This window comes from Oryctolagus cuniculus, chromosome 17 (assembly GCF_051225735.1).
Source record: "Oryctolagus cuniculus isolate XC-2025 breed Fujian yellow rabbit chromosome 17, ASM5122573v1, whole genome shotgun sequence".
In the NCBI taxonomy this organism is placed as follows: Eukaryota; Metazoa; Chordata; class Mammalia; order Lagomorpha; family Leporidae; genus Oryctolagus; species Oryctolagus cuniculus.
Window position 1 is genome coordinate 3219458 of NC_142883.1, and position 24975 is coordinate 3244432.

The window sequence follows — 24975 nt, forward strand, 5'->3', positions numbered from 1 at the left end:
CTGTGGCCCGGGAGGGCAGTGGAGGAGGCCCAAGTGCTTGGGCCTTGCACCCCATGGGAGACCAGGAGAAGCACCTGGCTCCTGCCTTCGGATCAGCGCGGTGCGCCGGCCGTAGCAGCCATTTGGGGGGTGAACCAACGGAAGGAAGACCTTTCTCTCTGTCTCTAACTCTGCCTGTCAAAAAAAAAAAAAAAGAAGAAGAAGAAGAAGAAGAAGTAAAAGCAACCCTAGCAAAGCTATTGAAGCAGTATTTCAAAAGGAATTCGGCCAGAGCAGAGTGGCAGGGACAGGGTGACTACATCGCTGGTTCACTCCCCACACCCTGCAGCAGCCAGGGCTGGGCCGGCCCCGAGCCAGGAGCCCGGAACTCGCCTTTATGCTGTGTTCCTGCGCCGAACAACGCAGGTGCCGTCACCACAGCCGTCCTGTGAGCACACGGCGGAGATGCTGGCCGGGCCTGTAGGACCCCCCACCCCCAGCCCGACAGCCAGCGCTGGCTGAGGACGTGCAAGGGGAGGCAGCTGCCCGCAGACACGCGCTCACTCAGCAAGCCCGCCTGCGAGGCTTTGAGGCGCTGGGGCTGGGGCTGGGGCTAACTCCGGCCTGCAGGAGACGGCCCCCGGCCGAGGACCACGTGTGCCGAGACGGACAGACCGCGGGGCCGGCTCCGCTCAGCCCGGCCGGGGGCACGGACTGACAGAGGCGCGATCTGCGTTGTTTGCCAGCGTGCACGCAGTTTTTCTCAGCTTCTCTGCAGAGCTGAGTTCTGGACTGGCTCAGACACCAAGAACACTGGGCCCGGAGGCAGTGCAGCACCCACGCCTCGGCCCACCGAGCTGCGCTGCCCCTCACGGCCACTCCAGCAGCCACGGCGGGGAGCCTGGGGCCGGATGCCCGCCCCCAAGACACCGCGCAGGGCGGGCAGCTGCGTGTGAAGGGACGCACTCTGGCCGGCTCGGAGGTACCACGGCGCCCTCTGCCCACAAGGCCGCGCGGCGAATCAGGACGGCCACCCCGGATGGCCCGGGGCCCCTGCTGCTCCCGGGAGCAGCGTGCCTGCCCCCCGGCTGGCTCCTGGCGTGGCGACCCACAGGCAAGGTTCGGCTCCCGAGGCCGCCTGCAGCGGTCAGAACGGCCTCACGCGCGTGTGTAGGTGCAGCCCTGCTGTGCTGTGAGATAATTCAGAGAAACCCACCCTGTGCAAGACTGGGGACTCTTTGCCCCCGTCCCCCTCGTCGTCACCCAGAATCATGAATCTACCAAAAAGGCAAACACAAACCAAGCAGGTGGCGGAGCAGCCGGGGAGACGGAGAGACCCCTGCGAGCCCCCCGCCCCAGCCGCGGGCCCCCAGCCCTGTGCCAAGACGCTGGGCTTGTGATCGTAGAAACCGCGACACAAACAAAACCTTTTCCACGAGGGTTTTCCAGGCCGTTTTTTCGATGAGTTTATTCAGTGCCCGCGTGAGAAGGGAGTTACGGGCAGGGACGCTCACTGGGAGCACTGCAGGGTGGGCGGCACCGCGGCTCCCCCCCCCCCGGGCCCCGCCCCAGGCCCTGGCCCTCCTCCCCTCTCCTCGTCCCTGGCCCCGGCCCCGGGGCTCACACCGGCGAAGGAAGAGCGGCAGTCACTGCGTGGGCGGCACCAGCCGCGGCACAGGGCCCGGGCGCCACTTCCGGGAAAGCTGACCCCGCGGGGCCGGGCCGGCCTCACTGCAGCGCGGCCAGCTGCTCGATGGCGGAGCGCACCTTCTTCGCGGTCTCCTCGAACTCCTTCTGCTTACTGCTGGTCTCCTTGGCCTGGAATAAGCAGACGGCTGAGTCCCGGCAGAGGGTGGGGCGGGCACTGCTGGGAGACACCCCCCCCCCCCGCCCCCGCAGGCGGGCTAGCACTGACTCAAGTTTCCCTGGAATTGTTTTCCTTAATCCATTTGAAAGGGAGCAGAAAGAGCTTCCCGCTGCTGGTCTGCGCCTCAACTACTTTAAGAAACAATGCGTTAGAAAAGCAGAGTTACAGAGAATCTTCTATCAGTGCTGCCTCCCTGGGTGTGCCCACGTCCCCCCCCACAGCCGCGGGCAGCGAGGCCGGGCGCGTTCCCGCCAGTCTGCCCAGCGCGCACCCCCTGCAGGCCAAGTCCGAGACGTCCTCTCGTCCAGTTAGACCTCGTCAGAACCGGCTTCCACCTCAAATGGAAACCTGCTTTCGCTTCCGGTCTGAGTCTCGCTTCCAGTCTTTCCATTTTTAACAGAATTTGTTACTGATTTGGCAGACAAAGCTCCCGCTCCCTCACCCACTGCCAGTGTCTGCCGCAGCTGGGACCCGGCCGACACAGAACTGGCGGGTCGCACGCCCGCCCCCAGGCCGGCTCGGGTCAGGACCACTCGGGTGGGGCTCACGGCCACATCCCGCCCCCGGCCAGTAAGTGCCCACGCCCCGACCTCCTCCCCACGTTCTCTCCACAGGGGCAAAGGGCGGTCACTAGCAAACCAGGGACCGCCTCCCCGCCCAACCCTCATCCATCTCACTCTCTTCTTCAGTCTGAAGCCAGGAGCCAGGTGCTTCGTCCAGGTCTCCCACATTAAAAAACAAACGGAAGACCACTACTGCATTCGTTGTTTTCTGATATGAAAACCCAGAGAGGCTCACTTTTTATTTTAAAGACTTTAATCCAGCTCTGCTGTGGCCTGGGAAAGCAGTGGAAGATGGCTCAGGTGCTTGGGCCCCTGCACCCACGGGGGAGACCGGAAGAAGCTCCTGGCTTTGGATCAGTGCAGCTCTGGCCATTGCGGCCATCTGGGGAGTGAACCAGCGGATGGAAGACCTCTCTCTCTCTCTCTGCCTCTCCTTCTGTGTGTAACTCTGACTTTCAAATAAATAAATAAATCTTTTTAAAAATTGTTATTTATCTGAAAGACACAATTACAGGGGCGGGGAAGGCACAGAGACATCTTCCACCCCTTGGTTCACTCCCCAAAAGGCTGCAACGGCCGGGGCTGGGCCGGACTGAAGCCAGGAGCGTCTTCCAGGTCTCCCTCGTGGGTGCAGGAGCCCAAGGACTTGGGCATCTTCTGCTCCTTTTCCCAGGCCACATCCAGAAGTGGAGCAACTGGGACTCTGACTACCATATGGGATGCCAATGTTACAGGCGGCAGCTTTACCCACTGTGCCACAACACCAGCCCCAAAGGCTGTTTCAAAAAATTTCTCTCTCTTTTTTTTGACAGGCAGAGTTAGAAAGTGAGAGAGAGAGAGAGAGAAAGGTCTTCCTTCTGTTGGTTCACCCCCCGAATGGCCACTACGGCCGGCGCTGCACCAATCCGAAGGCAGGAGCCAGGTGCTCCCTCCTGGTCTCCCATGGGGTGCAGGGCCCAAGCACTTGGGCCATCCTCCACTGCACTCCCGGGCCACAGCAGAGAGCTGGCCTGGAAGAGGAGCAACCAGGACAAAATCCGGCGCCCCGACCGGGTTTATTTTCAATATATATAGTTTATGCACCTTAAATTCTGTCATATCATAATTCTTAAACATTTAAATAACCGACAAGAGGAAACACTGGCAACAGTGCCCTCTACAGGACAGCGCCACAGCCCCAGATGACCACGAATAAGTCCTACTGGACTTCTTTCCTCTCAAACAACTGCCTCCAGTCCATCGCAGCGCTGCTCGACAGGGTGGGAACAGCAGGAACGCAGGGCGTGGGCGTGGGCGGTCAGTCGGCTCCCCAGCCGTGTGCAGGCCGCTCCAGGAGAGCTGGCCACAAGGCACCCAGGTTCGGGGGCCACAGAGGAGCTACAGCTGCAGGAAACCGGTGTGGGCTGGCCTTCCTGGCCCAGGGACGTCGGCAGGGGGGCGGCCAGCGCGGGAGCCGAGGTCCCCGGCAGCTCCCGGCAGCCCCGACTGTGCTGCCCAAGCCCACCGCCCGCCCGCCCCTTCCCAGCCTGCATCTGCCTTGGCTAAAAATATCCCGTACAGCTGCCTGTCACAGCCCCACAGCGACCTTTAGCTAATTGTAAGGTCACTGTAATAAAATCACCATGGCTGACACCCCACTCCCATCACGGACCTGATGCCATGACTTCCGAGACTTCCAGAAAGGGCAAGGACAAGGCCGCCTCAAACTTCACCCACCTGGAAAAGGCAGTGGGCTCCTCCCAGACTGCACCTGGGCCTAGGACCACACAGGAGAGGCCTGCACCTGAGCTCCCAGACTGCACCTGGGCTCCTCCCAGACTCCACCTTGGTCCAGGATCCCATTGGAGAGGCCTGAGCCTGCCTCTCCGCCCCCCCCCGCCCCCCCCCCCCCCCCCGCTGCCTGCATCTCGTCCTTGTATCAGACAAGGGCCTGGCGTAGTTGTCCCCCAACACACATTCTCCTGCATCTTCTTTCTTTTTAAATAAAGATTTATTTATGTTATTTGAAAGGCAGAGTTACAGAGAAAGGAGAGACAGAGATCTTCCACCCACTGGTTCACTCCCCAGATGGCCGCCAACGGCCAGAGCTGCGCCAATCTGAAGCCAGGAGCCTCCTCCAGGTCTCCCACGCGGGTGCAGGGGCCCAAGGACTTGGGCATCTTCCACTGCTTTCCCAGGCCACCGCAGAGAGCTGGATCAGAAGTGCAGCAGCTGGGTCTCAAACCAGCGCCCATAGGGAGGGGATGCGGCACTGCAGGCTGGGGCTTTAACCCACTGCGCCACAGCACCGGCCGCTCTCCTGCACACCCGCCCGTGGCTGACCACGTCCTCCTGCAGACACCCCCAAGCCGGGCGATGGGCTCTGGCAGGGCCTGGCAACACTACAGCAGGTCACGCCAAGCCTGCAATGCCGCGGTCCCCCACGGGAGCACAGGTGCGAGTCCCTGGCTGTCAGCTTCCTGCTAACGCGCCTGGGAAACCAGTCCTGGGGCCCTGCCAGCCGTGCGAGCCCGGCTGGCGCTCCTGGCTGCTGGCTTTGCCTGGCCCAGTCCTGGCTGCTGCAGCCACCTCGGGAGTGAATCAGCAGGACGATCTCCCTCCCTCAGCCGCCGTCCTCTGCCTTTCAGATATAAAAATAGATCTTTCAAAGCAAAGCGCTGGCCGGCTGCTTCGGGCGAGCGGCCTCGCTGGAGATCCCGCCTTCCCAGTCTGCTTCGAGTCACCCGTCATGAAGCTCGCCTCCCAGCAGCTCCCAAAAGTTTCATTTAATACATTTTCCAATAAAGGCAGAGGCGAAGAAGCCCCTCCTGACAGCCAAATGAACTCACGGACGTGCCCGCCCCCGGGCTCCGACTGCGTTCTTTCCAGAACCACACTTCCTTCTCACCAGGAACTGAGTTTCTCACTCTCATATCTTGTTAACCCCGCACTGACTAAGCCAGGTTGGTTCTCATTCATTTTGTGGTTTCAAAGGCCAGAGGTGTTGATGCAGCAGCTGAATAAGCAGCAGAGAAAGGGGCCGGCGCCGTGGCCGTGGCCGGTGAAGCCACCGCCTGCAGTGCCTACGGGCGCCAGGTCAAGTCCCGGCTGCTCCACTTCCGATCCAGCTCTCTGCTCTGGCCTGGGAGAGCAGTGGAAGATGGCCCAATCCTTGGGCCCCTGCACCCACAGGCAAGACCCAGAGGAGGCTCCTGGCTCCTGACTTCAGCCTGGCCCAGCCCTGGCTGTTGCAACCTTGTGGAGAGCAAACCAGCAGATGGAACATTGATCTGTCTCTCCTTATAACTCTGCTTTTCAAATAAATAAGCTCCACACAGTGGTGCCCGGCTCACGCCAACACTGCTGTGGAGGGTTCAACAACAAACACCTTGGCACCTGGTCCTCTCGGACACCTACATTCAGGCATGGGTGTGTGGTACGGCGGGTGGGCCGCCGTGCGGGAGGCCCACGTCCCACACTGGACCGCCCGGGATCCAGCCCAAGTACTTGGTTCCTGACAGCCATGCGGAAGCCCTGGCTCGAGTTCCCAAGTGGGCTCTGGCCCCGTTCAGCTCGGGCACCGCAGGCATCGGGGTCCAGCAGACGAGCACTCTGGGCTTCCCTCCTTGTCCTGAGAATCTGCACTGATCTTCCAGTTCAGAAGTTACAACATGGAAGCCAAGCGTTTCTTCAAATCTGCCCCCTTCGCCCCGGCTGGGTGTCTACGCCTCCTCCAGTCTGGTTCTGGCCCCCGACGCTGATTGGGAAGTGCGGGGCTCTGCTGGGTGGACAGAGCGCCTGAAAGCTGGCTCCCTGGCCTTCCCACGTCTCTCCCCACAGCCCGGCTGCACGGTCCTAGGGTGCCCAAGAGCGGGCATTTCGGAAGCGGGCTGTCGGGCGCCGGCCCCTCCCTCGGCTGCAAGCTCACCGGTCCTGCAAAGGCTCCACCGCCCGCCTTCCACACCACGCCCGCCCCTGCCCGGGCCCATTCCCCACGGCCGCTCCTGGGGCCTAAGCCAGCCAGGGTGCGGGCCAGTCCACCAAGTACAGCCCCTGGGCCAGGAATGGTTTTCATACTTTTCAATCAGAGACCGTGTGGGCACCTGACAGAGTCGGCCTGGCAGCCCCTGACCTGGACGGCTCTCCCAGCCCGCCATCCAGACCTCCGTGAAGGCGCGTTACTGGCCACGGGTTCCTCCCTTCCCGAGAAAGCCCTGGCCCTCGGCACTCGGATGCTGCCGTGACAGGATCCCTTCACGCCGGTCTCTGAAAAGGACCTCGGCCACCACGAGGGCTGGGCCGCCCGGAAAGGGAGCCAGGGTCAGCCGGAGCTCGCACAGTGCCTGGCGGACGGGGCTAGGCCACCCCGACGCCCCCAGTGCTGTCTGCACGATACTAAACCCGCCAATGTTTATCCTGGGCTGCCGGAATTAGCAAATAAGGCGGGGATGCCCGTTCGGCTTGAACTTCAAATGAAGTCCATGCCCACACGACAGTTATCCCTTGTTTTGTGAAGTTCGTCTTTCACTGGGAGCCCTCATCTCTGGCCCTTAATTCTGCACATCCAGGCTGCCTGGGAGCCGCCTCTGCGGACTCACGGCTGGGTCACCTTCTGCCCTCCCGGCGGCCTGTGCGGCCGGACAAAGCTTACCTCTGGGGTCAGCGCTGTGGCGGGGCAGACCAAGCCACCACCTGCAGCACCGCATCCCATACACACACCGGGCCCAGCCCCGGCCGCTCCACTTCCAATCCCGCTCCTTGCTAATGTGCCTGGGACAGCAGACGACGGCCTGAATGCAAGGACCCTGCGCCCACGTGGGAGACTCAGATGAAGCCGAGCCCTGGTTCCTGGCTTAGGCCTGGCCCAGCCCCTAGTGAGCCAACAGATGAAGATCTCTTTTTCTCTATGTAACTCTGCCTTTCAAATAAATAAGCTTAAAAAAAAAACCACTCACCTGCAGGGCGGTCACCTGTCTCCTCCTCCCTGACACGCCCTGGGCTCCAGGCCCCGCCCTCTCATACACCCTGGTCTCCAGGTCCCGCCCTCTCACATGCCCTGGGCTCCAGGTCCCGCCCTCTCACACGCCCTATGCCCCGGGTCCTTGCCCTCTCACATGCGAGCATACGGCGCGGCCCTGAAGGCAGACAATCCTAACTGTCACTGTCCCCCACAACCAAGGACCCCAGAACACGCGCTAAGGGGACACAGCTGTCTGACTGCACGATCCCAACATCACTCACAGGAACACCGCTGTGGACGGGGCAGATGCTTCTCTGTCCTCTGTCTCCCACACACACGCACACACACACGCACACGCACGCGAGGGGGTCTTCAAAATGCTTCCTTGGGTGGGTGCTGTGTTGCCGTGGGTTCAGCCGACCTTAACCCCTATCGGAGCGCCAACCTGAGCCGTGCTGCTCCACTCCCTGCCTCTGACGCAGCAGGCGATGGTTCCCGTGTGGGTCCCTGCCACCCACCCGGGAGACCTGGATGAGCTCCTGGCTCCTGGCCCTGGCTCGGCCCAGCCCAGGCGGGGCGGTCACTCAGGAATGAACAGCACTCTCTGTCTCTCTCTCCTGCCATCTCCCTGTCACTCTGCTTTTCAAACAATAAGAAAGCTTCCTCAGGTGCTGGAGGGAAGGACTCGGGGCACCAGCTAAGATCTCACACCCCGTATCAGAGTGCCGGGGTTACGTTCTGTTTCTGATTCCGGCCCCTGGTAATATGACCCCTACAGGCAGCAGGGCGCCCCTGCACCCACACGGGAGCCCCGGATGGAGGTCTGAGCCACCAGGCAGCAAATCTTCGCCTCTGCCTTTCAAGTGAAATGAAAATAATCAATAGAAAAGAACTTTAAACGCTTCCTGGGGAAAACAGGGTCCCTCTAGTGTTCCTAAGGGACTGGGTAGTTTAGTACAGATCGGGAAACCCTTATTCAACATGGTTGGGATGGGGCCTGGCGCTGTGGCGTAGAGGGTAAAGCCGCCGCCTGCAGGGCCAGCATCCCATCCGGGTGCTGTTTTGAGTCCCAGCTGCTCCACTTCCCATCCAGCTCTCTGCTGTGGCCTGGGAAAGCAGTAGAAGATGGCCCAAGTCCTTGGGACCCTGCACCCACATGGGAGAGACAGGGAAGAAGCTCCTGGCTCCTGATCGGCACAGCTCCGGCCATTGCAGCCGTCTAGGGAGTGAACAGAGGATGGAAGACTCTCTCTCTCTCTCTCTCTCTCTCTCCCTCCCTCCCTCCCTCCCCCTGCATTCAGGTTTGGGAGACCTGTTTGTACATAGTGAGCCATCCTGGGGACACGCCCCGAGTCCTGTATGACTTCCACACCCAGGCTGAAGGTGACACTGCAGGACACTGTGTCTGCGTGTGCCCTCAGCCCAGCAAGGGGCCAGGGGTGGCACCGTCCATGCGTGGGGCCGTGGGGGGCGTCTCGGACTTCCGGACGAGGGAGGCCCGACGCTCCAGACGTCCCTCCTCGTGGCTACGTACGATCTTGTTCTTGGCTCGCTCTTTGTCCAGCTTCAGAAACTCGCTGAGCGTCAGTTCTTCCAGCTGCTTCTTGACAGACAGGAACGCGCACGCGGGCGAGTGCTTCCTGTGCTCCTCCCTGGAAGCCAAGCGCACGTCAGCAGACGCGGGACCCACGCCGCCCCGCCCACCGCCCACCGCGCAGGGTGCAGCCGAGGCGCCACCTGGGGTGCCCGGATCCTGCACCAGTGCGCCCCGACTTCTGCTCACGGCACCCCGGGAACCCCGCTACAGTCTCCTGCTGACGGGATGTGCTGGCATCCCACATGGGCGCCGGGTTCGAGTCCCGGCTGCTCCACTTGCAAACCAGCTCTCTAATGTGGCCTGGGAGGGCAGTGGAAGATGCCCAGGTGCTTGGGCCCCTGCACCCACGTGGGAGACCTGGAAGAAGCTCCTGGCTCCTGGCTTCGGATCGGCTCAGCTCCAGCTGTTGCGGCCAATTGGGGAGTGAACCAGCGGATGGAAGACCTCTCTCTCTGGCTCTGGCTCTAGCTCTCTCTGTAACTCTTTCAAATAAATAAAATAAAATCCTAGAAAAGAATTTATTTGAAAATCCAGAGTTTCAGAGAAGGAGAGGCAGAGAGAGGAGAGGTCTTCCATCGGCTGGTTCACTCCCCAGTTGGCCACAGCGGCCAGGCAGGAGCCGGCAGCCAGGAGCTCCATCCAGGTCTCCCACGCAGGTGCAGGGCCCGAGCCCCTGGGCCATGTTCCGCTGCTTCCCCAGGCCACAGCAGGGAGCCGGCTCAGCAGGGGCCCGAACCCGCGCCACGGGCGGTGCCAGCACTGTTTTCCCTGCTGCACCACAGCGTCGCCCCTATAATTTACTTATTTGAAAGGCAGAGCAAAGCGGGAGCCAGGTCGGCTGGTCCTCCGCCTGCTGGTCACTCCCCAGACGGCCAGCGCTGGGCCAGGCAGAGCCAGGAGCGCCCTGGGGCGGCCGCGAACTGGAGCGGCCGGGGCGCTGACAGCGCAGCACGTGGACGAAACCGCAACAGTTACTAAGAAACAAACAGAATCCCACCAGGAAAGGCACCCAGCGCGCAAGGAGCCCTTCCGGGGCCGGGCCGGACCGGGTCCTGCCCGAAACCAGGCTGCGGGCGCCCTGGGAACTCGGGCCGAGGCCTCCCCACCGAGCCCCCGGCCCGCAGGGCGGCTACTCACAGGGGCTCGTCGTCCGGCTCCCAGCCCTCGAGCTCCTTGAAGCAGAAGAAACACTGGGCCAGGTCGGGCTCGTTCTCAGAGGGGCAGTGGATGAAGCCGGCCTCGGCCATCTGCAAGGAAGGGCGGCGCAGCTCGAGAGCGGGGCCGGGGCCGGGAGCCCAGGGACAGTGCGGGGCCGGCCGCCCCCAGCCCCGGGGGGCCCGCAGAGCCCGCGGAGGGTCCGCGCGCGCCTGGGCAGGGCCGCCGGCCGCGTGCGCTCAAGGCGGCCCAGAGCCCCGGGCCGGCGGCCTCTCGAGAGGGGTCGGCGGGGGTCCGGGCGCCCAGCCGGGGCCAGCGCGCAGACAGCGAGGGCCTCAGAGGACCGGGCGGGCTCCCGGCGAGCTCACCCGCTCCGGGGTGCAGGCGCAGCCCTCCAGGAAGGGCCAGTTCTTGAACGTCGAGACGCGGTGGTCCTTGAGATAGAGCTGCCAAGCCCGGGGCAACGACCGGGCGTCCATCGCCGCCGCCGCCGCCGCGGACGGGTCCCGAGATTCAAATCCGGAGCTCCGAGCGCGCCGCGCGGGGCACGACGGGGCGCCCCGCCCCCCCGCGGGGCCTTCTGGGAACGCGAGTCTTCCGGGACGGGGCGGCGCGCGGCATGCTGGGAGCCGCGGCCGGGCGCTCGGCTGGCGACGGCTGCCCGCGGGCAGGTTGCCGGCCCGGCGCGTGTGTGTGCAGGCCTCGCCGAGGGCCCGCTGCTTGTTTCCCTGGGGCCGCCGTGCAGGTGCAGGTCCCGGGCCCTGCTCCGGGGAGCGGCGTCGGAAGCTGCCGGGAAACGCAGACCCCGACGGTTCCCGCCAGGACTTGGATTCCCTGCGTCCGCGGCCGGCCCGAGGCACAGGGCGCGCGGGACTCGGACAGCCGCTCCCTCCGCCGTCGTGGCCCCCTGGGAGGGGGTCGGTCCGAGCACCCAGCGTGGGTCTCCGAGGCGTGGCCCGGCCCCGGTGCCCGGTCCTGGGGGGCGCTCGGGGCACCTGCGCTCCTGGCTCTGGCCTGGCCCGGCCCCGGTGCCCAGTCCTGGGGGGCGCTCGGGGCACCTGCGCTCCTGGCTCTGGCCTGGCCCGGCCCGGGTGCCCGGTCCTGGGGGGCGCTCGGGGGAGCTGTGCTCCTGGCTCTGGCCTGGCCTGGCCACCTGGGAGTGAACCCGCGGATGGACGATCCCTCGCTGTCTCCTGCTCTCTCTGTAACTCTGCCTTTCAAACAAATCATTTTTAAAATGAGGCTTGTGGCCGGCGCCGCGGCTCACTAGGCTAATCCTCTGCCTTGCGGCGCCGGCACACCGGGTTCTAGTCCCGGTCGGGGCGCCGGATTCTGTCCCGGTTGCCCCTCTTCCAGGCCAGCTCTCTGCTGTGGCCAGGGAGTGCAGTGGAGGATGGCCCAGGTGCTTGGGCCCTGCACCCCATGGGAGACCAGGAGAAGCACCTGGCTCCTGGCTCCTGCCATCGGATCAGCGCGGTGTGCCGGCCATTGGAGGGTGAACCAACAGCAAAAGGAACACCTTTCTCTTTCTCTCTCTCTCTCTCACTCTCTCACTCTCTCACTCTCCACTCTGCCTGTCAAAAAAAATAAATAAATAAATAAACGAGGCTTGTGTACAGGTGACGCCCGGATCCCGGCGTGGCGGGCGGGGTGTGAGTTCCCCACCCAACACCAGCGGGAGCTCTGGGCCCCTCTGAGGCCTGGTCTCCCATCGGTGTCCGAGTCTCGGGACCTGAATCACTCAGACCCGTGAAGCAGCGCCCCGCCCCCGCACAGTAGGGTTTTCCCGTGGGGTGACGACCACGGAGGGAAGGCAGAAGTGTGGTCGGGGACTTGGATGGGATCCCCGAGACCACACCCTGCTGCGCCTGCCGACCTGGGACCGGCACAGCCTGGGTGTCATTCAAGGAGGGCTGGAGTGGGGCACGCGGACAGCACAGGGACGCCAGTGGGCAGGCCCGGTCACGGCTCCCGGGGGGCGGCAGCCTGTCTGCGACGGCGCCACCCTGGGAGCAGCAGGCCGAGCAAACGGTGGCCGGCCCCAGGCATGGTCCTGGACGGCCTCACAAAGTGTCGTGGCTTCGGCCTGGGCCATGGTCCCCTGGGATGGGGCAGGCCCGCCTCGCGGGTCAAGGGAGGTGCAGGGCTCCGGGACGAGGGCCAGGCAGCTGGGCTGGGGGGGGACGAGGGCCAGGCAGCCGGGCTGGGGGCTTCGGCGGTGGCCTGGAGCAGTGCTGTTTACCAGCTGATGAGAAAACACCCAGCGGCGGTCCCTGTGTGACTGGGGCCACCAAGGCCTTGGGTCCGAGCTGAGATCCCTCCTCTGGCCGGCGTCTCTGGTGCTGACCTGGGGCCGTGGTACCACAGGGGTTCACTTCCTGCTTCCCCAACAGTAGGAAAGCAACTCAGGCCCAGCCTGAACCCCCTTTTGTCTGGGCCAGGCCGACGCCAGGAGCCAGGACGTCCGTCTGGGTGTCCCACGTGGAAGGCAGGGTATCTGAGCCGTCACCTGCTGCCCCCAGGTGGACTCCAGCCAGGCTCTCGCGTGTGGGACGTGGGTGTAACCGCTGATCCAAATGCCTGGCCCTCGGGGGGTGGGGGGCACATGCCAGCTTCCTAACATCTAAACCTGATAGGCGAGGCAGGAAGGGGGGCTTGTTCCTTTCTGCCAGTTTCCTCACCAGCAGGATAGGTCGCTGGCCACCCGCATCTGTTTCTCAGCTTAATTTAACACGAGAGAACTCTGAGTTGTTTTGCGAGAGTTGTGAGAGAAAAGGAGAGAGGAGCGAGAAGAGACCCAGCCGGCGGGGTGGGGGTGAGGCCGTGGAGGTCTCGGGGCCGAAAGTGCCCCCTGGCCCCCCGAAAAGGTCCAGGGCGCTTTCCCAGCATGCTGTGCGACGGCACCTGTTGTGACCTTTGCCCCGAGACAGCAGGTGCCGCTGCCCACTCTCAATTCCCAGGGGGCGGGGCCCTGGCCGAGGTCACTGGCCCATGGAGCTGCCTCTTCCTGGCGCCCTTTGCCCCCTGCCCTGGGGTCGCTGGCAAGCACTGCTGTGCACAAGTCAGGGACCAAGAGCCACTCCCGTCCCCGCCCCCTGGGCTCCGTCTTTCCACTCTGGCTCTAGGTTTTTTTCTTGCAAAAGTTTAAAAAATGTTTGCAGCCATATGTATCACTTTTATATATTTATATACTTATTTATCACTTTTATATATTTATATACTTATTTAAAAGGCAGAGTAACAGCGAGAGGGAGAAAGAGAGAATCTCCCATCCGCTGGTTCACTCCCCAAATGCCCACAACAACCAGGGCTGGGCCAGGCTGAGCCAGGGTCCAGGAGCTTCATGTGGGTCTCCTGCAGCGGTGGCCGTCATCTGCTCCCTCGCAGGCACCTTAGCAGGGGGCCGGATCAGAATCACACAGTGGGCTGGCGCCACGGCTCACTAGGCTAATCCTCCACCTGCAGCGCCGGCACACCAGGTTCTAGTCCCGGTTGGGGCGCCGGATTCTGTCCCGGTCGCTCCTCTTCCAGGCCAGCTCTCTGCTGTGGCCTGGGAGTGCAGTGGAGGATGGCCCTAGTGCTTGGGCCCTGCACCCCATGGGAGACCAGGAGAGGCACCTGGCTCCTGGTTTCAGATCGGCATAGCGCCGGCCACAGCGGCCACTGGGGTGTGAACCAACGGAAGAGAAAGACCTCTCTCTGTCTCTCTCTCAGTCCATTCTGCCTGTCAAAAAAAAAAAAAAAAAAATCACACAGTGGCCAGGAAAGGAAGAGGCACCCGGCACAGGGTGCGGGCGTCACCAGTGGTGGCTTAGTCCCAAGCGCCACACCTGCATCATTATCTTTTTTTTTTTTATGTCTTTGATGTCTGTTTCCTATTACTACTGGGTTTGGTTTGCTTTTGTCCATCTTAAACAGTTTCTGCTCCAGGATTTATCAAAGACCTCCACTGATGACTTCTGATTTCTCCTGGGTTTGGCCTCTGTGTTGACGTCTTGGTCCCTCCAGGTTGCGGGAAGGCGCATGCGGGGGGGTCAGACGGGTGTTTGCCCAGGCCTGGCCCGGCGCCGGCCCTCCCCTCGGGTTTATTCAGTAACCAGCTTCGCACAGCAGGTTTGCAACCCTGCCTTCCCCTATGTGGTGGGGCCAGGCCCACGGCCCAAGGTTCTGTTCATTGCTCCGTCTGCCCCCACCCCGTCCCCTGATGAGTAAGTGGGACCCAGAGACACAGGTGCAGATCTGGAAGGTACACAGAGCCCAGGCACAGAACCAGGGACAAATCCGCGGGCAGCTTCGGATTGTGGGCCGGGGGTGCAGGGAGGAGGCAAGGAGGGGCCTGCTCACGGGGCTGGGGCCCTCCAGGTCAGGCCACTCTCAGCCCCTGCCAGCCAGGCCGGTCCCCACGGCACCAGAGAGGCCAGAGGCTGCCCAGGCTTCGCCAGCAAAACCGAGACTCCCGTGGGACAGCACCTGCAGAAAGGGAACCCCGACAGGAGTCGGGGGCCGCGTGCTGGTGTTTCAGGGCCACCCTTTGGGACGGGAGCTGGGGGCTGGGCTGCCGTCGGAGGGCACAGGAGAGCTGGGAAAGGCCGGGCCGGCTCCTCCTCTCCCAGCCGCGCCAAGTCCTGCCGCCCACTGACAGGAGTCTCGTCTGAAAGGACTCCAGGGGCGCCCGTGTCGGAGCAGGGTGTCCCGAGGGCGCGTGCCAGGCTGAGCGGTGGAGGCGGCATGGACAGACGTGACCTCAGCGGCTGGGGACGAGGGGCCTGCCGATGCCGTCCTTTGTGATGTCACTTCAAAGTGTCAAGAGCAGTCCAGGGAGAGCCCACACAGCCTTCACCCGGGTTTTTGGTTCCTCATTCTCTACACACACGCACACATATGCACAGACACCATGCACACGCATGTGTGGACATGGGATTTTAATTATTCTTTTTTTATTTGACAGGTAGAGCTATAGACAGTGAGAGAGACAGAAAGGTCTTCCTTCCATTGGTCCACCCCCCAAAATGGCCACCACGGCCGGCGCTGTGCCAATCTGAAGCCAGGAGCCAGGTGCTTCCTCCTGGTCTCCCAGGCAGGTGCAGGGCCGAAGCACTTGGGCCACCCTCCACTGCCCTCCCGGGCCACAGCAGAGAGCTGGACTGGAAGAGGGGGAACTGAGACTAGAACCCGGTGCCCATATGGGATGCCGGTGCCACAGGCGGAGGATTAACCCAGTGAGCTACGGCCCGGCCCCTTGGACATGGGTTTTAGACCGTTTGTAAGTTGAAGGTAAGATGACACTCGGCCCCCAACTCTTACATAACCATGATCCTCAGTATTGAGAAACACGTTTAGAGTCATCAACCTCGGCCCATCAGAATTTTATTAAAACTCAATTCTAGTTTATATCGGTGTAAGTTAGAATTGCTTGCAGCTTCACCTTGTGGGTTAACTGTTAACTTAAAAACTTCAAATAAAAACGTGATGTGGTCTCAGCTACAAGCACCGGCACACTGACCGACTCTCCTCGGGCCGTCCACTCAGGGCGGCCGGGGCAGCCGCTGGGACCTCGGGCGAGGGTGGACCCCACGGGCGCCGGCAGGCGGTGGTCTGCTGGAGACAGGGCCGTGGCGGGTGCTGGCGTCTGGTCGGTGGTGGAGACCGCGTGGCCGGCAGGTGTCCCCGAGCGCACAGCTTGTCCCACATCACTGCCGTCCTCATGAGTTCCCTGGCACAGCCCTTTATTCTATTTTTCTTAAATTTTTACTTTGAAAAGATTTAGTTTTTTAATGGCAGAGAGAGAGAGAGAGAGAGAGAGAGAGAGATCTTCCATCTGCTGGTTCACTCTCCAAATGTCACAACGGCTGGGGCTGGGTCAGGCTGAGGCCAGGAGCCAGGAGCTTCATCCGGGTCTCCCACGCGAGTGCCAGTGGCCAAAGCACTTGGGCCGTCGTCTGCGGCTTTCCCAGGCGCGTCAGCAGGGAGCCGGGTCAGAGCCCAGCACCGGGCCTTGAACCAGCACTGATACGGGGGCAAGCCTCGCAAGCCGAGTTTACCCTTCTGTGCCATGGCGCTGGCCCTTAATTTAAATTTTTAAAAAACTCACCAACGTCTCCGTGCCGTTCTCACGGTAGGCACGTGTGCAGGAGGCTCCCTCATGACCTCCTGGTTCTGTTCTCCTGGGCGCTGGCCCAAGGGACCCCACTGAACTCGTGACTCTCAGCGGGCACACCAAAGCAGCAGGGCCGGGGCGGGGTGGGGGGAGCCTGCCTGTCGGCCCCATCAGCAAGTAGAGAGGCCCGGCCCGGCCCAGAGGCAGCTCTGGGCCCCTCACAGCACTGACCGAGCTGACCTTCCCTGGAGCTCCGTCCAGGCTGGCGAAAGGCAGAGCGAGATTCGCCAGGGTCCACGGCGGGGACAAGAGTGGCCCTCGTGGGGGCAGGCACACGAGCCCAGGCCGTGGGGGGCCCGGAAGGGCTTCAGCAGTCAGGGTGCACGTGGGCCGGGTTCAGTGTCGGAATATTGTCTTCAAAATAATCTGCAGCCGGAAGAGAAGGCCTGGTATGGCGCTTGCTCTCTCTCTCTCTCTCTCGCTCTCTCTTTTCCTCCCTCCCTCCCTCCCTCCCTCTCTTTCTCTCTCCCTCCCTCCCTCCCCCTCCCTCCCTCTCCCTCCCTCTCCCTCCCTCCTTCCCTCTCCCTCCCTCTCTCCCTCTCCCTCCCTCCCCCTCGCTCTGGCACCAAGGAACAACCCCATGTTGCTTCATTCTCAAGACCCCTTTCTGCAACCCGCCCATCTCCTCTCCATGTCCCCGAGGACCCCCACCGCCCACTGCCAAGGGGCTGCAGGGCAGCAGGAGGGCGAGACCCCACCTGGGTGAGTGCGTCCTCCTCCTGGGTCAGATTCTCCACGATTTCAAAGTGGTCCACGTCACGGAGCTCCTCCAGCGAGGCTGTCCACCCTCCCCGGCGCAGCGTCTGGGCGGGGAGAGGGCAGAGGGCGCGTGTGGCCGCAGGAGGGCCGGGTGCCCTCCACAGCACCTGCGCCTGTCGGGTGCTTGCTGAGAATTTGTTGGGGAACTGGTGTGGGGTCCAGGTGGGTGACAGAGAGAAGCTAACGAGAAGATCACACGGCTCCTGCCCACGGACCGGGTGGGTCCCGGGAGTACCTGATAAAACTCCCTGGACTGCCGGTGGAATTCGGGGGAGTCATGCTGGCCCACGATCACCAGCACGGGGCAGGCTGGGTCTGCAGGCTGTGCCCGGGCCGCCTCCAGCTGCCGCTGCGGGCTGTTCCTCTGCACATCCTCCCTGGGCGGGGGGGGGGGGGGGGGGGCGGCGGGGTCAGCAGAGAGGAGCCTGGCGCAAGCTTGCAGGCTGGCTGGGGGCATCTGGGGGTGGGCGGGGCAGATCTGGGAGGGGGACAGGGCAGGGCAGAGAGGAGCCAGGCTGCACGCGGTAGGGGAGACCTGGGGGGGACAGGTCAGCACAGAGAGGAGCCAGGCTGCACGCGGTAGGGGAGACCTGGGGGGGACAGGTCAGCACAGAGAGGAGCCAGGCTGCACGCGGTAGGGGAGACCTGGGGGGGGGACAGGTCAGGACAGAGAGGATCCAGGCTGCAGGTGGTGGGGGAGACTGGGGGGGTAGGACAGGGCAGGGCAGAGAGGAGCCAGGTTGCAGGTGGTGGGGGAGACCTGGGGGAGGATTGGTCAGGACAGAGGAGCCAGGCTGCAGGTGGTGGGGGAGACCTGGGGGAGGATTGGTCAGGACAGAGGAGCCAGGCTGCAGGTGGTGGGGGAGGCCTGGCAGGGGACAGGTCAGCACAGACAAGAGTCTGGATACAGGTGGTGGGGGAGACCTGGGGGGTGAGCGACTCACGGGGTCATGAGGAGAGGGGCGTTCTGCGAGGTGTGCACAAGGGGCTCCAGGTCGTAGACCCCACTCAGGAGGAAAAAGCCTGTGGAAGGAGGAGCAGTCACAGGGCCAGCGCCAGAGAGAAGAAGACAGGCCCCGCCTACCCTCCAGCCCAGAAGGGCAGGGCCAGGGCTGTGGGCCGGGGGTGCAGGGAGGAGGCAAGGAGGGGCCTGCTCACGGGGCTGGGGCCCTCCAGGTCAGGCCACTCTCAGCCCCTGCCAGCCAGGCCGGTCCCCACGGCACCTCTGAGGTTGGGCGCCGCTCCGAGCTGGGCCCAGTCGGTCAGGAGCATCATGGCGGCCAGATGGGCCCCAGCAGAGTGTCCACACAGGTACAGGCCCCTGAGACGGGTCAGAGCAGAGAGCCGGGTCTGCATTCGGTCTCCTCAAAGCCTCAGGCCAGGATCAAGAGGCCCCAGCTCTGCCTGCTGCTGCACTGGCCGCCTCCACGGGGCCGACCCGGGCCACTGCCCTCCCGCCCTCCCGCCCAGCCCCGTCCCCAGAACCCCTGCAGTGACACCCACTGGTTGCAAGGATACTGCTTCTGGACAAACACGACGCTGCGGGCCACTTGGCCGACCATCTGGTCCAGGTTTCCTGCAGAGAGCACCAGCTGGGTCAGTGTCCCCTGGGTGCTCGGCCCCTCCAAGGCCAGGGTCCCCGGGGTGCTCGACCCCCCCAAGGCCAGGGTCCCCGGGATGCTCTGCCCCCTTCAGAAAGGCCAGTGTCCCCGGGTGCTCGGCCCCTCCAAGGCCAGGGTCCCCGGGGTGCTCGGCCCCTCCAAGGCCCCCTGGCCCCAACCCTGCAGCAGGGACACGGTACCTTTGGGAGCAATGTCATAAGCCACTACTGCCACGGCCACTCCCTTTGCCGTCAGCGCGCTAGCCATGAAGGCCGACTCATCTTTACTGCAGAGAGACATGGACAGAGACGTGACCACTGGTGGCCACTAGGCTGCTTTCCCCGTGTCCTGTCCAGGCAGAGCAGGACGTGGCACAGGGCCAAGGGCAGCTCTGTCCTCACCGCATCACAGGCCGGCGTGGGAACTTGTAAAACAGGGATGGGGGCGGGGGGGGGGGCCCGCGGCGCAGCAGGTTAAGCTACAGTCTGCAGCGCTGGCATCCCATATGAGCGCGGGTTTGAGTCCCGGCTGCTCCACTTGTGATCCAGCTCTCTGCTGTGGCCTGGGAGAGCAGTAGATGACCCAAGTCCTTGGGCCCCTGCACCCACGTGGGAGACCTGGAAGAAGCTCCTGGCTCCTGGCTTCAGATCAGCACAGCTCCGGCTGTTGAGGCCAACTGGGGAGTGACCAGCGGCTGGAAGACTGACCTCTCTCTCTCTCTCTGTCTCTCTCTGTCTCTGTCTCTCTCTCTCCCCGCAACTCTACTTCTCAAACACAGGGTCCCCAGCTCTCGTCTGGACTCTGCTTCCATCCCCACCTCCCTGCCTTTTATTTATTTATTTTTTAATTTCGTGCTGAAATCTCACGTCCTGGGAATCCCCGCAGTTGTGACAAACCAGGACAGTCGGCCACTCTGGCTTGGCCCTGGATGGCGTTCCCCAAAACACCACGTCCACATCCTGACCCCCAGGCCCCACGACTGTGGCCTTGGCTGGGAACGGGGTCTTTGCAGCTGGAAGCAGGGTGAGGGGCGCTCCGCCTGGATGAGAACGGCTCCTGAGGGCAGCGGCCGGGGTCATCCTAAGACAGAGGCGGGGGCTGCGGCGATGGGGCCCCGGCCGAGCAGTGCCTGCGGCCGCCAGGAGCTGACACACAGGAAAGGCTCCTCCCAGCCCTGCTACCTGACCATGGCAGCACCGGGCCAGAACGCACTTCCGGTGTTCAGGGCGCCAAGCCGAGGTCCATTGCTGCAGCAGCCGCGGGGGGACCCACACACTGGGGAAGGAGGAGCCGCCCCCTGCCCCCCCACGTACCTGCCGCTCTGCCAGTACCCGCCGTGGAAGAACAGGAAGAAGGGCAAGGCTGGAGGACAGGCGGGGCGGTGAGCGGGGCCGGGCTCCGGCCGGGCTCCCGCAGGGCTTGGCGGCCGGCCCTCGCCCGCGTCGGCTTACCTTTAGACTGCTCATCAGGAAAGTAGACGTCCATCTTCTCCCCGTCGCCGTCTCCGTAGGGGACGTGCAGCTGGCACCTCCTGGTGGCCCGGGCCCTCGTGGTGGCTGTCTCGGAAGCAGACGGGTCCCGGTCAGCATGGGCTCAGGCGGCTACTCCTAGCCAGCCCAGGTGGACACGGCTTCCTGAAAGCGCCCTTGGGTGGGCGAGCGGCCTCTGGCTGTGAGCATCGCGGGAAGGGGACCCCGCGTGGTCTGGGATGGTGTCTCACCCCAGGTGGAGCCGCGGTGCCGGCCCCACATATAACTTTTTAAAATTTATTTGAGAGGCCAGCGCTATGGCGTAGCAGGTAAAGCCTCTGCAACGCTCACATCCCATATGGGCGCAGGTTCAAGTCCCGGCTGCTCCATTTCTTTTCATGATTGTGGTATCTCCCCTGCGAGCTAAGTACCCGTTTCTTTTCTTTTTGAGATTTATTTATTTACTTGAGAGGCAGAGTTACGGGGTGGGGGTGGGTCTTCCATCTGCCGGTTGACTCCCCAAATGGCTGCAACAGCTGGAGTTGGGCTGATCGGAAGCCAAGAGCCAGGAGCTTCTTCCAGGTCTCCCATGAGGGTGCAGGGCCCAAGGACTTGGGCATCTTCCACTGCTTTCCCAGGCCACAGCAGAGAGCTGGATCGCAAGTGGAGCAGCCGGGACTCAAATCAGCACCCATATGGGATGCCGGCACTGTAGGTGGCAGCTTTTTCCACTACACCACAGTGCCAGCCCTGGCTGCTCCATTTCTGACCCAGCTCCCAGATCATGGCCCAAGTGCTTGGGCCCCTGCACCCACATGGGGGACATGAATGAGGCTCCTGACTCCTGGATTTCGCCTGGCCCTGCCCTGACCACTGTGGCCATTTGGGGAGCGAGCTAGTGGATGGAAGATCTCTCTGTCTCTGTTTCTTCCTCTCTCTAACTCTGCCTTTCAAATAAAATACAAACATATTTTAAAACAAAAAAAAGATGTAATATTAAAAAAATATTTTCAGGGGTGGGCGTTTGACCTGGAGTTAAGATGCTGGTTCAGGGGCCAGCGCTGTGGCGTAGCGGGTGAAGCCGCCGCCTGCAGTGCCAGCATCGCATCTGGGCTCTGGCCTCAAGTCCCAGAAGCTCCTTCTCCAACCCAGCTCTCTGCTGTGGCCTGGGAAAGCAGCAGAAGATGCCCAGGTCCTTGGGCCCTGCACCTGCATGGGAGACCTGGAGGAAGCTCCTGGCTCCTGGCTTTGGTGGTCTGGCTCAGCGGTGGCCCAGCTCTGGCTGTTGCGTCCATTTGGGAAATGAACAGGTGGATGGAATCCCTCTCTCTCTGTCTCTCCCTCTGTCTGTAACTCTACCTCTCAAATAAATAAATAAAAATTGAAATCAAACTAGTGCTGAGAAAGTCCACAGCAGTGGGTTTGAGTCCTTGCCATCCACATGGGAGAACTGGATAAGTTCCAGGCTCTTGGCTTTGGCCTGGACCAGCCCTGGCTACTGCGGGCATGTGGGGAGGGAACCAGTGGGCAAAAGATCTTTCAAATAAAATTAAAATAAATGTCAACAAAGCTTTTTAAATCTAAGAACACAGGTTTCCTTCAAGCTCATGTGTTTTACAACATACTCAAATATTTACTGGGCAAACAAAGAGTCAACCAGCGCAAAGCCGGCACAGAAGGGACCTGAAGAGCCGAGGACACGGCTCCCCACGCCCCTGGATCTCAGGTTAGATCCAGGTTAGATCCAGGACAGATCTCAGGTTAGATCCAGGTTAGATCCAGAACAGATCCAGGTTAGATCCAGGTTAGATCCAGAACAGATCCAGGTTAGATCCAGGTTAGATCCAGAACAGATCCAGGTTAGATCCAGGTTAGATCCAGGTTAGATCCAGAACAGATCTCAGGTTAGAGAGCCACTGCTCAGACAGCTCTGGAAGGCTGCAGGCTGCCTGCTGAAACCCAGAGGCGCAGCCCCAGCCTTGCTGCTTGCCTGGGGCCACATCCTGGGGGTGGCTGCCCCAGCCCAGCACAGGGGCCCGCCAGGCCGCGGACCGACGTTGATGACCTGAAGCCACTCGGGCTCCCAAGCCCTGATCTCCCGAAAGAGAAGGAGGCGTCCCTGCTCCCCACCCACAGCCGCGGCCCCCACTCCTGCGAGACAGAGAGGCTGCCTGTTCTCACGCCTCTCTCTGGCCTTTTATTTGCTTTAAGTTAAAGATTTACAGGGCCAGTGCTGTGGTGCAGCAGGTAACGCCCCAGCCTGAAGCACCGGCATCCCATGTGGGCGCTGGTTCTAGTCCCCGTTGCTCCACTTCTGGTCCAGCTCCTTGCTAATGCTCCCTGGGAAAGCAGTGGAAGATGGCCCAAGTGCTTGGGGCACTGCATCCGCGTGGGAGACCTGGAAGAAGCCTCTGGCTCCTGGCTTTGGATCGGTGCAGCTCCAGCTGTTGCGGCCAATTGGGGAGTGAACCAGCGGATGGAAGACCTCTCTCTGCTTCTCCTCTCTCTGTGTAACTCTGGCTTTCAAATAAATAAATAATAAATCTTTAAAAAAATTTATTTACTTGAGAGGCAGTTACGTGTGTGTGTGTGTGTGTGTGTGTGTGTGTGTATAAAGAGAGAGAGAGAGAGAGAAGTGTCTTCCATCCACTGGCCCACTCCCAAAATGGCCTTAATGGCCGGAGCTGTGCTGATCCAAAGCCAGGAGCCAGGAGCTTCTTCCGGGTCTCCCACACAGGTGCAGGGGCCCAAGCACTTGGGCCATCTTCCACTGCTTTCCCAGGCCACAGCAGGGAGCTGGATCAGAAGTGGAGCAGCCAGGACTCAAACCGGAGCCCATATGGGATGCTGGCGCTGCAGGTGAAGGCTTAGCCACCACGCCACAGCGCCGGCCCTGGGCATGTGGGAGGGCAGGCCCAGTGCACTGGAGCTAGCCATGACCCTCACCAGTACCTGCCGAGGGGGCCCTGGGCACCTGCTGCCGCCTTCCTCGGGGCCATGCAGATCAACGTCAGGCCTAAAATCAGGCTGCATGGCACCCACCACACGGCAGGAAGACGGGTCACCTGTTCTCAAAAGCTCAGGACCCCCGGCAGCGCCCAGTGGGTGGCCTAGGTGGGACCTGGTGGGACCGCGGCATCTTTTCCAGAATCCCAGTCCTACAGCACAGCCCCTCTGTCAGCCTGCCCGCTGTGGGGGTCTTGGGCACCTGGAGCCAGATGTTTGGGGATCGGCACCCTGGGGGCTCGGCTGAGGGCCCCTCCTCCCCGCCCCCAGCATTCTGAACCAGCAGCACATGCCGAAGGCCACACGAGGCAGCCACAGAGGTCCCAGTGGTACCCTGGAGTCCTGTCTGTGCGTAGGTCCTCAAGGCCTCCTGTGGTCCCTGGCGGACGACCCATCTGCTGGGTGAGTACTGGTCCTCCAGCTCCTACAGGAGAGACGTGGACTGCCTAAGACTCCGCCCCCAACCCGGAGCGCACCCCCATCGCTGGCCCGAGAGCCCCTCCCCCAGAGCCCAGGCTCCCCTGTACTTGGGCCCGGAGCCAGTGTCATGGAGCTGGTCTCCCTGGAGATGGCTAATTCCACCTGCAGGGGCACGGCGCAGCCCGAGGCAGAGGCCGGGGCGAGGAGGAACCCACCCGGCTCCGTCTGCAGGGGCTGCCTGGGAAGGTGGTGAGGGCTGGGAGGCTGCGGGTCTCAGGCGGCATCAGGCAGAGTCAGGTTTTGGAGAAGGGCTCAGGGCCACCATTATGGGAAACCTGGACGCTGCGGCCCAGAGAGGGGTGGGGTGGGGCCGGCGCTGTGGCATAGCCGGCATCCCAAAGGAGCTGGGCTCCAGCCCCGGCTGCTGCACTTCCGATCCAGCTCCCAGCTAATGGCCTGGGAAAGCAGCAGAAGACGGCAGAGTGCTTGGGGCCCTGCACCCACGTGGGAGACTACGTGGATGGAGCTCCTGGCTCCCGCCTGGCCCAGCCCTGGCCATTGCGGCCATCTGGGGAGTGAACCAGGGGATGGAAGATTCTCTTCCCCTCTGTCTCTCTGCAACTCTGTCTTTCAAATAAATAAATCTTAGAGAAAAAAAAAAAGGAAAGAAAGGCAGAGTTACAGGGTGGGGAGAGACTCTTCCATCCCCTGGTTCACTCCCCAGATGGCCGCAACGGCCAGGGTTGGGCCAGGCGGAAGCCAAGAACCAGGAGCTTCTTCCGGGTCTCCCATGTGGGTGCAGGGACCTGGTCATCTTCCGCTGCTCTCCCAGGCCATAGCAGGAGCTGGATTGGAAGTGGAGCAGCCGGGACTCGAACCGGCACAGCTGAACCCAGTCGTACACCCCGGCACCAGTCCCAATTCTGCAGGCTTCCGGGTGACCGTCTCCGTCCTCCCTGGCACTGTGTCACAGCCAACCTCACAGGGCTGCTTCCTTCTCTCGTTGCGCCGGGCTCCGGACCAGGCGCACACCAGAACCGAGTGTACCCGGGAGGCGCTCACCTGCGGGACGCCCCCTTCCCGCTGTTGCTCAGGGCTCCTGCGCGCTAACACAGCAGGTGCACGCGTGGTGGGCGGGGCGGGGCGGGGTCCAGCGCGTCCATCAGCTCCCCAGGAGGCCAGCTAGGACTGGGACGCCGGGCGCCTTTCCAACCCAGCACCCGGCGGGGCCCCGCCCCTCCGCCTAAGGCGTTGCACAAACTCCCCAGAGGCCCGCACCCTCGGCTCCCGGCCTCCGCGACCTCTGAGCCTGGAAACAGAAAAGCGGATCAGCCTGGTCTACGCGGGCCCCGGGCTCCCAGTCCCGCCTACCTCGGGGGACATCGTCTTCCACGCGGCCTCGCGCCCGCTCCCGGCCCCCGGTACGTCCATGACGAGCGCAACGCCGGCCCGGGGCGTGCGCG

General features: G+C 62.6%; 2 protein-coding genes across 6 annotated transcripts; both read right to left on the bottom strand.

The window, feature by feature from the left end:
* Positions 1-1420: 1420 nt before the first annotated feature.
* On the bottom strand, positions 1421-10668 carry BIRC5 (baculoviral IAP repeat containing 5). Its single transcript, XM_051839709.3, has 4 exons — positions 10469-10668; positions 10083-10192; positions 8883-9000; positions 1421-1797 (listed from the first exon to the last, which is right to left on the bottom strand). The coding sequence occupies exons 1-4, from the start codon at positions 10577-10579 to the stop codon at positions 1708-1710; spliced, it is 429 nt and encodes a 142-aa protein (XP_051695669.1). The 5' UTR covers positions 10580-10668; the 3' UTR covers positions 1421-1707.
* Positions 10669-15005: 4337 nt separating this feature from the next.
* AFMID (arylformamidase) lies at positions 15006-24955 on the bottom strand. 5 transcript variants are annotated; one of them, XM_051839710.3, is made up of 11 exons: positions 24884-24955; positions 23426-23516; positions 20069-20173; positions 19931-19979; positions 18818-18903; positions 18520-18592; positions 18240-18337; positions 17961-18039; positions 17252-17393; positions 16956-17060; positions 15006-16623 (listed from the first exon to the last, which is right to left on the bottom strand). In XM_051839710.3, exons 1-11 carry the CDS (start codon positions 24941-24943, stop codon positions 16594-16596), a joined length of 918 nt encoding a protein of 305 aa, XP_051695670.3. In that variant the 5' UTR covers positions 24944-24955; the 3' UTR covers positions 15006-16593. The 5 variants fall into 5 exon arrangements, 4 of the variants coding, with proteins under 4 accessions (XP_051695670.3, XP_089172830.1, XP_089172831.1 ...); XR_016223474.1 differs by lacking the exon at positions 18240-18337; XM_089316704.1 differs by lacking the exons at positions 18818-18903; positions 19931-19979.
* Between the last annotated feature and the right edge of the window lie 20 nt (positions 24956-24975).